This window comes from Triticum urartu, chromosome 5A (genome assembly GCF_056163025.1).
Source record: "Triticum urartu cultivar PI428250 chromosome 5A, HENAU_Tu73, whole genome shotgun sequence".
Classification (NCBI taxonomy): domain Eukaryota; kingdom Viridiplantae; phylum Streptophyta; class Magnoliopsida; order Poales; family Poaceae; genus Triticum; species Triticum urartu.
The window spans coordinates 103,321,198-103,336,050 of record NC_141877.1 but is presented as its reverse complement, the minus strand read 5'-3'; the positions used below and the strand labels follow the sequence as shown (position 1 = coordinate 103,336,050).

At 49.7% G+C, this 14,853-nt stretch overlaps 1 protein-coding gene across 1 annotated transcript; it reads right to left on the bottom strand.

Moving 5' to 3' along the window:
- Positions 1 to 1,637: 1,637 nt before the first annotated feature.
- Positions 1,638 to 5,009, bottom strand: LOC125506821 (amino acid transporter AVT1C-like). Its single transcript, XM_048671520.2, has 11 exons — positions 4,583 to 5,009; positions 4,093 to 4,463; positions 3,757 to 3,971; positions 3,646 to 3,669; positions 3,371 to 3,551; positions 2,948 to 3,167; positions 2,699 to 2,834; positions 2,442 to 2,604; positions 2,292 to 2,335; positions 2,136 to 2,198; positions 1,638 to 2,022 (listed from the first exon to the last, which is right to left on the bottom strand). The coding sequence occupies exons 1-11, from the start codon at positions 4,864 to 4,866 to the stop codon at positions 1,930 to 1,932; spliced, it is 1,794 nt and encodes a 597-aa protein (XP_048527477.2). The 5' UTR covers positions 4,867 to 5,009; the 3' UTR covers positions 1,638 to 1,929.
- Between the last annotated feature and the right edge of the window lie 9,844 nt (positions 5,010 to 14,853).

The window sequence follows — 14,853 nt, the reverse complement described above, 5'->3', positions numbered from 1 at the left end:
GCGTATGGTGGGAGGCGAAGCAAGCCGCCGCCAGCGGAGATGTAGCCGCGACCGCGCGCGTGCCAGGGCTCTGAGAGGAGTACCAACTCGCCTCGACCCTCTCCGGTACACTAATCTACCACACCCTCCACGGCAACGAGCCATCGCCCCATGACGGCGACTCCAGCGAAGAGTAGCTGCTAGTTTGAACTATCTATCTAGTTGTTTTAAATTTGCTTGTATGAACTATCCTAGTAGTTTTAATGATGAACGAAATAAATCGAGGTAGAAGTCCGGCGAAGTTTACGGGATCTGTTCTGCCGATCTGTCCGCCGTCCCGTAAATTTTGTTTACCGGGTACTGTAAACGACATTTGTATGACGGCTATATACGGGATCTGCTAGAGATGCTCTTACTTCCAATGCTCTTCTCCTTCGAGTCCCCTCCGCACGCCTTGAGATTCCCCAACACTAATGGCATAACAACCCACTGATGGACCAACCCCTCTCGCCCATCTCCTTGCTTACCAACGACGGTGGCAGTCTAGACCGGTGGGAGAATACGCACTGACTCATTAATTCAGTGTCTTCTAAGCGTGGATTTAAATTGCATACGTTGATTCATTAATCCTGGCTAAACTATTTTACCCATGCTCATAAGGCAGTTTTATTTTTCCAATTACCAAGCACATGTATAAGCTAACTGGTAGTCCTTTTGCATGTATGTGTTCGTGTGTTGTTCTTTGCATATAGGAGAAGCTATATACTCAATGTCTTAGAATTGTACAACGCCAAATGACAAAAATGTTAGATCCTATTACGGGTATGATGATGGCTTGCGGAGTACACCATGAAAAAAATGACAAAATGACTTGGGCATGTACACCATGTACTCCACCAGTTCACCTTGCCACAACATACGCTTACATGTATGGTGATGGACGGCGTTAGTCGGTTATCCCACAGACAACGGTCTGGACAAGGATATGGACGTCATTTGCTTTACTTTAAGCCTTCTTCAGGCAATTAGTATTCTTATCGTTGATTGCAATATTTTGTTAATAGCTTACCAAGCTGGCCACTTGGTAATTAGTATTTTTATCTGTCTAAGGTTTATTCACTTTCGTTGTATGAGTTGGGTAGATCAAAAGACTGGTCGTGTGAATTATTGTATATGTATTATATTGTTGTTGTGCATGTTTTCATGTGTATTTTTGTGTAAAGGTGGAGTCTTCGGATCAATATTATGCTGAGGCTAGTGGAATTGGCTATATATGCAAGTGTCGGTCCCGGCCTCCCGGGGCGCCACAACAACAGTAGTTATGCGGCATCTCTTCTCTCCCGTTATTCAATACAAACATCGCATGAGTTTCAGGAAGCAATTAGTCACCGTGACAACCTGGAAAGGCAATCTATCTTCAACATCAATGCTTGCCATGTTTGTGATGTCCTTCAAAGGGCGGCCGACGATATGCTCATTTGGGGCAAGCGCTTCCACAATACCCAAGTGTGACGCACTCATGTTTGTTCCCTCCTTTTTCCAGAATAGACCGAGGATTTAGTAATTGCCTATTCATATTTTTTATTAGAGCTACTAAGAAAATTGGGAGAGCGAGGTGTAGTTCTATCTCATCTCTTACTTTTTCGGGAATGACGTGGCAGTCACACAAGATCTCGCTCTCCCAATTTTCGAAGTAGCCCTAATAAAAAATGTGAATAGGCAGCTACTAAATCCTCGGTCTATTCTGAAATATTGTGCTATCATGGACGGCAAAATACAACAAGTACCGGATTACGGTAAAAATACGAAAACCTTTCTTGCGATGTATATTGCAAAAGAAGGAAGGCATACAACAAATGGAAAATTGCCCTCTCCAATTTCGTGAAATTTCAAAAGAAAAAGAATCTGCAACAACTACACACAGGTCCGATGCACTCTGGCACTTCCCTACTAACTGCCGCCTATCATCTGGTTAATTGAGGTGTATGATCCAACGAACGCGCAACCCAAGCCAATCAATATGATAGTTATGCACAAAACCACCTGAAAAAGGAAAAAAAGAGTAGAGATTACACCATAAGCAAATTGTGCTTAGCATCTTCAAGGCTAGATGTTCTGTTGGTGTTTTAGCCTGCGTATTTCAGTTAATCGATTACCTCCCACAAAGGTACTAATTCCCGCTTGATGGAGAGGTAGCATGCACAAGGGAGGATCAGGGCCTGCAAATGCAAATGCGAATCGTCAGGGAAAATAATATTGCAAGGTTACTGAGTATAGGTTCAGTTAATAGCTGCATAATTGCAGGCACTCACCACTAGCATTGTGAAGACAGATCCAAGCAATGCCATCACCAAGGCTGCAAATCAAATAGCAATGGCCATAGTATTAGAGTGCATGACGTTTTGGGGGTTAATTTAGTGAACTGCTAATATGGGAAAAAAATAGAAGCAAGTGACAAGTACCAAAGTATGGAAAAGATAGAGCCACGACGACAGTCGAGAGGACAAGAGCTGTCCTAACACACATTCCAGCAACATAATTTCGCATCATCTTAGGCAGAGCCTCCTCTATCGACAAGGCGACCGGTGTCATCGTCAAGGCGTATTTGGTGTATGGATTCACAATCTGAAACCAAAGGGATCCATTGTGAGAATGAGAACCTGTATGCTAATTCTGATACAAGTGGAGTAACTCTCCGTGGGTTTGATTTTCCTCATACCGTCATCCAAATGGCGATTTTAGAGGGAACATACTGTTGTGGCATGTTCAGTGTGAATTGCGACATTGTGGACTCGCCGAACATCAGAAACCCTGTGGCCGCGACCCCAGAGTACACAATTGTGACCACTATAAAGCTGAAATGTGGACAATAGCGCATGTTAGCATGTAGCAAAAATCGACAGATAACTGCAGAAGCAGAGCATAGTATGGTACTGTAGCGTTTCATTTGTCAAGTTCAGAACCTTACCAGAACAGGAGGACAAAAGGGAACTGCGAGCGCTCCTTCATTGATGAGTATATATTTGGGAAAACCGAGTGCCCTGAGAAGCAGTATCCATACAAGCCAAGTGCCAATGGAAGGTGGGTCAGGTTCAGTGCACTACCAGAAGGGTGGAACCCAACTCCATCGCCAATACCAACCCAAAACAGGCACACAACGACTGTTATCGTTGCAACCACGCCTCCGGCTGCGAAATTTCAGATGAAAGATGGTCATGAAGAAGTGGGAGGCAATATGCAGGTATTAACTACTGTTGATAGCAATCTAACGTTGCTATGAAAAGATTGAATTGGGAGAATAAGCCGCGATACTAGTATTGATATCGTTGCAAAAAAAATGTTTATGAGCAGTACAAAATTTATTCTAAAGATTCAAATTAGTAGTACTCACCAGAAAGATAGGAGAGGAGACTGAGGTTCCTGAGCCAGACTGATGGGAGAATTGCCAAAGCCATTGATATGGCGAACAGGTTATGAGAGTTCAAGTAGATGCCGGTAAAAGCTAAATGCGCAGAAGGAAACACTGAAGACAAGCTGTCTCCTAGCAGTGTGATGTACTCCACGCAGCATGCCTGTGAATAAGCGGCATGTTACATCAGATAAATATGCAAGAACCAAACGTTTTTGAAACACAGTACTGCCAGAATTCAGAGAGAGAACACTTACATAGAGTTCTAGGTAAAGGACAACCTGCAAAAGGAACATGAGCAGCAATATGAGTGATGTGAATTTTGCTAAATCTGTACAATTAGGTGGACAATAGGTAAATATACATACCGATACAAATACTCGACCCGGGATACCGAAAGCGGCTCGTCCGATATCGGGGTATGTTTCGATGGTTGGCGAGCTGTCTATGCATCTCTTGAGAAGCAAACCGGTGTAGCATGAACAGGCTCCCAACAAGGGAAGGAGGAGGAGGCTTAACCATCCTGCTTGCTTGATTCCGAAACACGTAGTGAGAATTCCAACACCGCACAGGACATTGAGGCCTGCAGTAGTGAATAGAAACATTAGAACAGAAAAGCAAAGGCATTACTGAAAATTAGCAACGTTGTACTTGGTTTGAACTATGGAAAAACAAATTGAGATGAATCGATTGAATATCTGTACCGTTGATGATAGATTGTCCACTGCTGCACTTGGAGGACGGCGGTGGGAGCTCAATGTAGTTGGATTTCAGGCACGCCGCAGAGGGCCTCTGCTGCACCGCGGGTGGCTGCCGAGCCGGTGGCCGCGGCTGCAAGCTGTCCGTCGACGGCCGCCCTGCAGGCTGCTGCTGCTGCTGCTGCGACAGCTGCGATAGAGAGGGCGGCAGCAATGGCCGGGTGAGGGGCAGCGAGCCCTCGGTGGCGCCCTTCTTGAGGAAGAAGGAGCTTCCGGCCTTGAGGAAAGAGCTCCCGAACTTGGTGATGCTCGGGCTGGCCGCCATGATGCTGGTCACCGACGGCGACTGGACGGCGCTCAACATGTCAATCGACTGCCTGCGCGCGACGCCGAGTGACACATGAAAATACATTGATCTCGTCAGAATTATTACTACAATTAATTAACCAGACATGGAACCACGCATGCAATGCAAGATCCGTTGATGGATACCGACCTGTAACTCTGCGGCCACGCGGCCTGCTGCCTGGCGACGTTGGGCGCGCGTTCCTTGTCGCCGTCGCCGTCGGCGTCGTCATCGCTGCCGCTTCCACTGCCGGTGCCGGTGCCGTCGTCGGCACCGTCACCGTCGCCGCCGTCGTCGCTCCTGTCGGAGAAGGAGGACCCCGCATCCGACGAGGGTGGCGAGCCGCCATCCCGGTCCACGCCAAGGTCGTCGTCCTCGTCGCCTATGAACAGCAGCGATCTGTCGCCGTGGCCCTTCTCCTCGTCGCGATCCATGCCGTCGCCGGCCTCTCACTTCCGCAACAACGGATTCGATTTAAGGAGAGCAGATACACACACAATGACACAAATCGATGTACCAGATTGCAAAGATCGTGGGAACGAACTATATACCTAATAAAATCCGCGGCGTTTGTGAGAGAAGGGGAGAGAGAGACGAACGCGGGGGGGGGGGGGGGGGGGGGGGGGGGGGGGGACGGGAGGGATGAGGCGGGGGAGGAGCCGGATTCCAGGACCTGCTGGTACGTACGTGTTGGATCAGTTGCGGACGCGGTTTATATACGTGCCGCACAGAGTTCTGCTCTGTTCTTTTTTTTTTTTCTGAAATCACAATTGGTACGGAAAATCTTTCAAGAAAAACGCGTCCGGACCCAAAAAAAAACACGTCCGTCCCGGCTTCGTATAAATCGTATGTACGCTGATCGAGATCTCTCTACAGATACGTCCAATCTTTTTTCTCGGGCAATTTAGAGAGCTTTTTTTTGCGAAAACAATTTAGAGAGCTTTATTCAAACAAAACTATTCCCAAGGCTAATACTCGGATGCCAAAACTGAGGGAGACTGGCAACAGCAGCATGGTACCTTTGGTACGAAAGGAGGAAAATGACCCATGGTGAAAATACCCAAAATGCAGCTCAAATAAGTCTGGCAGGGAGAAGACTTGCTGCCAACTTTATTATATCATGTAGTCCGAAACCTGTGCAGAAAGTATCCGGTTGGGTGAAACCAAGATATGGCTATATCAAACTAAACGTTGATGCGGGATTTGACAGTGACACACTGGAGGGTTCAGTCGGCGCAGTCCTTCGAGATCATAGCGGGCGGTTTATTGCTGCTGCTAATGAAAAACTTGATACTTGTTTTGATTCATTTATAGCCAAGGCAATAGCTGTCCGATTTGGTATGAACCTTGCACGTACCATGGGTTGTAGTAAAGTTGAAATATGTTCAGATAATGTGGTCGACATCGAAGCTCTCAAAGAGGGTAGTTCTTCCTCTTTTGCTAGTGCAATCTTTGATGATTGCTACTTTATGTCCTTACATTTTACCATGTAATCTATAACTACTGTTTTAGAGAAAGTAATCAAGTAGCTCATGAGTTAGCTAGGTTAGCTAAGTTTTCTCCCACTGAATTATGGATGGATTTAGCCCCTATTGCGATCATTCCAACGCTTGTATATGATGCTACCATCCTAACACATGAAGAAAAGTGAGAGTTTATTGTAAAAAAACCATTCCCAAGGCAATCAGCCAAAAGACTGGCCACTAAAAAACTAAGAGTCTCGTCGAGCCAGCTTTCTGTTACATTCAATGTGCAAGCACACTTGGTATAAAGATGTGCAGGATAATTAGCTGATAGAATTACATGTTGAATATCAAAGAGAGTGAAATTACAAGATAGCTCTCCAATTTCATCTAAGATAGGAGCCACAACCGAACGAAATTGTGACGAGGTTACTAGAGTTGTGCCATATCCAGGCAGTCCACCTCCATCATCACATGCAGTAACCACTACCATACGAAGATCTAAGTTGAGTAGGTCGATCTTCTTCTCCGTCGATCATATTAGATTTCTTCTGAAAGTGCATTAAGTCGACTAGAGGGGGGGGGGTAAATAGACGATTTTTATGAATTCTTCACAGAGGAATTTCAGGGTGAGGAAATTCCCGAGCGAAGAACTAATAGCAGCGGAATAAGTACTCAGAAGTAAACATAAAAGAACATAAGTGTAACACCCACGATGCGACTATATCTCCCACGTGTCGGAGCACGACTTAGAGGCATAACCGCGTAGTAGGCATGTCGCAAGAGGGGTAATCTTTACACATCCCATGTACTGAATAAGAAAGGGATAAAGAGTTGGCTTACAATCGCCACTTCACTCAATACATCATCCAGAATACAATCAAGGTCCGACTACGGAACCAAATAAAGAAAGACAACCCCAAATGCATAGATCCCCGATCGTCCCAACCGGGCTCCACTATTGATCATAGGAAACGAAACAACACAACGAACAAGATCTCCATCGAGCTCCCACTTGAGCTCAGTTGCATCATCTGCACTGGTATCATCGGCACCTGTAACTGTTTGGAAGTAATCTGTGAGTCATGAGGACTCAGCAATCTCACACCCTCGCGATCAAGACTATTTAAGATTAAGGTAGGAAAAGGATAGTGAGGTGGAGCTGCAGCAAGCACTAGCATATATGGTGGCTAACTTACGCAAATGAGAGCGAGAAGAGAAGCAAAGCACGGTCGAGAAGCTATAATGATCAATAAGTGATCCTGAAACTACTTACGTTCAAACATAACACGAGACCGTGTTCTCTTCCCGGACTCCGCCGAAAAGAGACCATCACGGCTACACACGCGGTTGATTCATTTTAATTAAGTTAAGTGTCGGTGTCAAAACCGGCTGATCTCGGGTAGGGGGTCCCGAACTGTGCGTCTAGGCCGGATGGTAACAGGAGGCAAGGGACACGAAGTTTTACCCAGGTTCGGGCCCTCTTGATGGAGGTAAAATCCTACGTCCTGCTTGATTAATATTGATGATATGGGTAGTACAAGAGTAGATCTACCACGAGATCGGAGAGGCTAAACCCTAGAAGCTAGCCTATGGTATGATTGTTGTTCTGTATGTTGTCCTACGGACTAAAACCCTCCGATTTATATAGACACCAGAGAGGGTTAGGGTTACACAAAGTCGGTTACAATGGTAGGAGATCTATATATCCGTATCGCCAAGCCTGCCTTCCACGCCAAGGAAAGTCCTTTCTGGACACGGGACGAAGTCTTCAATCTTGTATCTTCATAGTCCAGGAGTCCGGCTGAAGGTATAGTCCGGCCATCCGGACACCCCTAATCCAGGACTCCCTCAGTAGCCCCTGAACCAGGCTTCAATGACGACGAGTCCGGCGCGCAGATTGTCTTCGGCATTGCAAGGCGGGTTCCTCCTCCAAGTACTTCATAGAAGATTTTGAACACAAAGATAGTGTCCGGCTCTGCAAAATAAGTTTCCACATATTGCCATAGAGAGAATAATATTTACACAAATCTAATCTGCTGACGTATTCCGTAGTGTGACACACCACGGCCAAGCCTTTATTCGAATCGTTTTATTATCCCACCTCAGCGCGTCATGCGAGGCGGTTTCCTTGGCACGTCTTGTCGAAGCAGAGATCGTGTCCCCTTATTCCAGGATTCTCATCAATACAGGTGTGGGTAACCCAATCGTGCCATTGATTACGGTGCTTGGGGATAAGCAAGTTTTACCAGACTGGTGGGGACACATAGTTGCGTCCAGCCATATAAGGGGATAAGGATCCACCTTTTCACCTACGCCTTCTTCCTCCTTTGCCTATCCATTCTTGCGCACTCGAGCTCCAGCGCCCAAGTCCGCACTCCCCACCTCAACCTTCTCCAGCCATGTCTGGAGCGGGAGGCAAGTGGATGGTCTCCTCCGTCACGGAGGGACACATCAAAAAACTGAGGAAGGCCGGATACTTATCCAACGACATCGCGTACAGGCTTCCCGAAGAGGGGCAGCTCCTCCCCACCCCAAGGCCCCATGAGAGGGTAGTGTTCCTTCCCCACTTCCTCCGCGGACTTGGCTTTCCTATCCACCCATTCGTCTGGGGACTCATGTTCTACTATGGCTTGGATTTCCATGATCTGGCCCCGAACTTCATCCTCAACATCTCGGCGTTTATCGTCGTGTGCGAGGCTTTCCTCTGCATCCGCCCCCATTTCGGCCTATGGCTCAAGACTTTCAATGTCAAGCCGAAGGTGGCGCGAGGCAACCAGGCGGAGTGCGGAGGTGCCATGGTGGGCAAGATGCCCAACGTCTTATGGCTCGAGGGCTCCTTTGTGGAGACACTGAAGGGGTGGCAATCGGGGTGGTTTTACATCACCGAGCCGCGTGACCCTGAGTGGATCGTAGCCCCCGAGTTCCGGTCCGGACCCCCAACGCGGCTCACGTCCCGGAAAGAGACGGGCCTGTCGTGGGGCAGCAAAGGAGAGGTGACTGGACTGCAAACGTGCATCCAAACCCTGGCGGACAAGCAGCTCAGGCTTGTCAACGTAGTCCAGGTTATGCTCATCCGTCGGATCCTCCCGTGTCAACAACGGGCCTTCAATCTGTGGGAGTTCAACCCAGCGCAGCACCGAACTCTGAGCAGGCTCTTCGACATGACGTACGAAGATGTCTGGAAGGTGCTTTTCAAGGGCGCCGAGGCTTCCGCATCTGCTACCGAGGATCGCGGATTTAGCGCGCAGCATCATGCTAGCGCGGTAAGTTGTTTGTACCTTTTACAGGGTATTAGTTTTTCATAGTTTAACTTTATACGGGATCTAAGCTCCCTTACCTTTGACAGGTTTGGCAGGCGAAGTTCGGACAGATTGACTGTCCGGCTCCTTTGCCCGAAGACCCAGCCGATGCCCGCTTGGCGAAGCTGCTGGTTCCGGCACCCTATGTGGTGCCGGAGAAGAAGGCCAGAAGAAGGCCACGGGGACTCGAAAGAGTGCCCGGCGCCCGGAGGTGTCGGATTCATCATCCGATGACTCCAAGACGCACTCCTCCCACGAAGACGAGGAGGAGGAAGAAGAGACCTCTCCCCCTCCAGCGGGGGAAGGGAAGAAAAGGAAGGCCGCCCCAACTGGGGAGGCCGAAGGGTCCAAGAAGGGGAAAACCCTTCCTCCGGACTACTCCACCAACGCCGACGACGGCGAAGAGGAGTGGCCGCTCAGGGCCAAGCCCCTGGCGAAATCGTAAGTATCCGGATACCAGAGTAATTCATAGTATTCCTTTATTGCACAGCTTTCCCTTATGTCGAATATGATTATGCAGCCCACCCAGAGACCGGCTCGACGCGTCGTCGAGCAGTTCACTGGACTCGTCGGATGTGAATTCGCTTCCGACGGCTTCCTCCCCCCGCCCTACGGACGACACCGAAGTGTTGTCCCAACAGGTTCCAAGCCAGGAGGAGGTGGTCCTGGAGGCGCCGCAAGGCGACCTCCTGGACTCCAGGAGTGAAGGGGATAGAACCCCCCAGGGCTCCAAGTCTGGCTCTAGGCCGGACACTGCTCCGAATGCTTCAAAGGTTCCAGAGTCCGGCGGGTGACCTCCTTCCAAGAGGAGCAAGCCCTCCGTGCCGGTGACCCCCGTCCAACCAGAGGCGCCGGACAGTCTGTTGGAGGCACTCAAAGGCGCCTCCATCGACGAGGAGCACCGCACCATTATGAGTGCGGTGGTCCAGAAGGTTCAGTCCGCCAAGAGCGGACTGACTGAAGCTTGTACTAGCCTTTTAACGGGCTTTGAGGTAAGTAAAGAATGTGTAAATAATATTACCGCATAGACAGTAGCCCCTGATGCTCTGTTTGGCGTTCGGGAAGAAAAGCCGAATAGAGGATCAAATAAAATTCGCAGGAGTCTAAAAAAAAGGAGTCAATATGGGTATGCAGGCTTCTCTGCTGGCGTCCGCCGTAATGACTGCGGAAGTGGACACGCTAAAGCAGAACCTCGAGCAGTCCGAGCAAGAGCTCGGGCGTGCCAAGAAGCGGCTCGAGGAGAAGGAAGGTAAGAAATACCTTGTTTTAAATATATATATAAAAAGTGCAATTGCAAAAAATGACAGGATCATCGTGGCTATTGTAGGGGCCACGTCTGAGGTGGCGATCCTTAAGCAAGTGCTGGTCGAGGCCGAGAAGAGGGCGGCCACGGAGCGCACTAAGCGGGAGAAGTATGAGGCCGAGGTTGGCAAGGTGCGGCAAGAGCTCCAGGTTCTCATGGGAAAACATGAGAGTTTGGAGCTTGACTCAAAGACGCGAGCGTCCGAGCTCGCGGTGGCTATTGAAAATGCCAAGGCCGAATCCCAGAAGACCCTCCAGGAGTTGGATGAGGTGAAAAAGATAGCGGCGGGTAAGGCATTCTTTATGCAAAGCAAACACATAAACGTAAGTTACTTGTTACTTACCAGAATCCGGAGCTCTCCAAGAGCATTCGCAGATCTTCCCCGTAGCTTGTCCGATGTCGCCGCATTCTATCGAGCCGAGGAGGGCAGCTCGACGGAGGTGTTCTGGTCTCAGTATGCTGAGGATGGACACCCCGTGCCCCTGAGCAACCAGCTGAAGCAACTGGTTGAGCTGCACAAGGCGGCCGAACAGGCCATGAAGGGCCTCATAGTTCGGCTGTGGCCTGGAGAGGCTCTGCCTGGGAGCTATTTCAGGCTGGTGCGGCGGCTGGTGGGGGCCTGTCCAAGGCTCGAAGTCATCAAGCGCTCCGTCTGCATTGAAGGTGCCCGTAGGGCCCTTGCCCGTGCTAAGGTGCACTGGGGCAAGCTGGATGCTGAGAAGCTTGTGAAGGACGGGCCACCGCCGGGGAAGGAGCATTGCAAGCCCGAGAATTATTATAAGGATGTTCTGAAGGGTGCCTGCCTTATGGCGGATGAGTGTTCCAGGGATGTAATTTTTGAGTAAAACTCGCTCGTTTTGTCCTGTGCGCTGAAAACTTGTTCATATGCACTAAGCAATGCTGTTGGAATTTAAAATATTACCTTCTGTGCGGCTGTTTATCAATTTTGAGAGATGGCGAGTCGTCGGCTTCTGCCCCCGTGCCGCTAGTGCTGGGGTGTTCGGGGATAAACCTGAGCGCTCTTTTTCCCATGTTTGGGTCCTTCGAGGGAGGCGCTCAGCACAACGGACAAGGCAATCAGACTATAATGCTTGAACACTCTCACTTAGCCATAGAATTCTATAATTTTAAATTTCGGCGAAGCCCTTGGTATTTGGAAGACTGAGTTCGGGACGCTATCCACGCCTTGGCCGGACAGAGCCGACTCCTCGCTCTAAGCGGCATAAGTCTTTAAGGACTCGAAGAACCTCTCGAACAGCGACCAGCTCTCGCTTCATCATGACAGTCAGTTTTAGCTTTCTCTACTGAGGTGTTCGACCCAGCTCAACTGGGGCACAATCGCAGTAGTTCTCCTAGTGCTACCTTAGCCGATATAGCGGAACGTAAGGCACCAAAACATAGGAGCCGGGCAAACCCAACTATTGACCCAAGACATGATTCGGAGCCGATGCATATAATGCTATAAGTTCGGGGTGCCGCACTTGTTAAACTGTTCGGACTTCTCACACCATATTGAGGGGTACAAAAGCCCCTGGCGTATTTTGGCCGTACCAAAGTGTACGGGTGCAACATGTCGTTAAGGAACATATATTTGTAAAGAAAAAGAGTAATGCAAAAATAGACAGAAGCTATGCATTGTTTATTAAAAAGGGCTGCGATCAAAGCAGAATGATACAAATAATGCGATAAGAAAAAGGTTGGACTATTTAACATGTTCGTTCCAAGGGCAGGCTGCGGAATGGTAAGCGAAATAGGTATACTGCTCGTGATAGAGACCACCTGGGAGTTCCGTAATGCGGCATGGCTTGTCTGCTTCCCTGATTCTTGCATCGTTTGTGCGGCAATTGAACTTCCGAACAGGCCTTCAGAAGAGCGGAGTCCTGAAAGTAAGAGAAAATTAAAAAATCGGCAGCCCCTGGTGCGGTTTAAGCCGTGTTTCGGGCGTGCAGTGATGGTGCCCCTCCCCCTGCACCCATGGTATTTCTAGAGCGTAGTTATGTACGCGAAGTACTGGTGTCGTATTTTTGCGAGGGCTGGGGTTGGGGCCGCATTGCTACGCCTGCTCGGAACGTGCCAGGCGGTCTTGTTGTAGGTTACTCCGGGCGCGCTTGACCGTGTCCGGACGTTTAACGGCCGGACTGGAGAACTGCCTGGAGAGGCTACTTTGTACTTCCGCAGCAAGGGCCGCCGTGTTCTCCTCCGTTCGGAGAGAGCGTTCGGTTTTTCCGTTGACCGTAATTACTCCTCGAGGGCCTGGCATCTTGAGCTTAAGGTATGCGTAGTGCGGTACCGCATTGAACTTGGCAAATGCGGTTCGCCCGAGCAGTGCGTGATAGCCAATGCGGAATGGGACTATGTCGAAGATTAGCTCCTCGCTTCAGAAATTATCCGAAGATCCGAAGACCACTTCAAGTGTGACTGAGCCTACACAGTTGGCCTCTACACCTGGTATTACGCCTTTAAAGGTCGTTTTGGTGGGCTTAATCCTCGAGGGATCTATGCCCATTTTCCGCACTATATCCTGGTAAAGCAGGTTCAGGCTACTGCCGCCGTCCATAAGGACTCTAGTGAGATGAAATCCGTCAATAATTGGGTCTAGAACCAATGCGGCGAATCCACCATGACGGGTGCTAGTGGGATGGTCCCTTCGATCAAAGGTGATCGGGCAGGAGGACCATGGGTTGAACTTTGGGGCGACTGGCTCTATCGTGTATACGTCCCTTAACGCGCGCTTCCGCTCCCTCTTGGGGATGTGGGTTGCGTATATTATGTTCACCGTCCGCACTTGTGGGGGAAAACCCTTCTGTCCACTGTTGTTCGGCGGCCGGGGCTCCTCGTCGTCATTGCTATGCGGCCCCTTGTCTGTATTTTCGGCATTTAACTTGCCTGCCTGCTTGAACACCCAACAATCCCTGTTGGTGTGATTGGCCGGCTTTTCGGGGGTGCCATGTATCTGGCACAAGCGGTCGAGTATTCGGTCCAAACTGGACGGGCCCCTAGGATTTCTTTTGAATGGCTTTTTCCGCTGACCGGATTTATAGCCTCTGAATCCGGCATTAACTACCGTATCCTCAGCATTGTCGCCGTTAGTGCGGCGCTTCTGCTTGTTGCGACGCGACCTGCCACTACTGTCCCTGGTATCCGAATTACCAGGGTTCTTGGTCATATTGTTGCTACGAGCAAGCCTGCTATCTTCTCCCACGCAAAAGCGGGTCATGAGTGTCGTGAGTGCTGCCATAGATTTTGGCTTTTCCTGTCCAAGGTGCCGGGCAAGCCACTCGTCATGGATATTGTGCTTGAAGGCTGCTAGGGCCTCAGCGTCCGGACAGTCGACTATTTGATTTTTCTTTGTTAGGAACCGTGTCTAGAATTGCCTGGCCGATTCCTCTGGCTGCTGAATTACGTGGCTTAGGTCATCGGCGTCTGGTGGTCGCACATAAGTGCCCTGGAAATTGTCGAGGAATGCGGCTTCCAGGTCCTCCCAACAACCGACTGATCCTGCTGGTAAGCTGTTAAGCCAATGCCGAGCTGGTCCTTTAAGCTTGAGTGGGAGGTATTTGATGGCGTGGAGATCATCGCTGCGGGCCATGTGGATATGAAGGAGATAATCCTCGATCCATACCGCAGGATCTGTTGTGCCATCATATGATTCGATGTTTACGGGTTTGAAACCCTCGGGGATTTGATGATCTATTACTTCGTCTGTGAAGCATAGTGGGTGTGCGGTGCCTCTGTACTGGGCTATATCACGACGTAGCTCCAATGAGCTTTGTCTACTGTGTTCGGCCCTACCGGATTTGTGTCTGGCGTGACGGTTACCGTCTTGAGTCATGGGGCGCCCACGTGATCCGTAGATCGATCTTGTTTGCCTTGCCTTGTCCTCCAACATATCTCGCAGGTCTGGCGCATTTTCCCGTGCCTTGGTATGGGGTGCGGCTTGAGTGGAGGGCCGAGAGGCCTCTCTGTCGCGGCCACGAGGTGGCCGGTCGGCCGTATCAAGTGCTGGTGATGTAGGTTTAAGTGCTTCCTCCTCTATTCGGGGTAGCAACCTGCGCTTTGGGTAGCTCTTGGAGGGGCGTTTGAGTTTATGCTCTTCGGCTGCAAGGACTTCAGTCCATCTGTCAACTAGCAAATCTTGATCAGCTCTAAGCTGTTGCTGTTTTTTCTTGAAGCTTCTTGCCGTGGCCATAAGCCTGCGTTGAAAACGCTCTTGCTCGACGGGATCCTCTGGCACGACGAATTCATCGTCGTCGAGGCTTGCCTCGTCTTCGGAGGGAGGCGTATAGTTATCGTCCTCGACCTCTCTGTCTGCCGCTCTCTCGTGAGGGCTGGCTTCTCCGTCCTCCTGTGCTG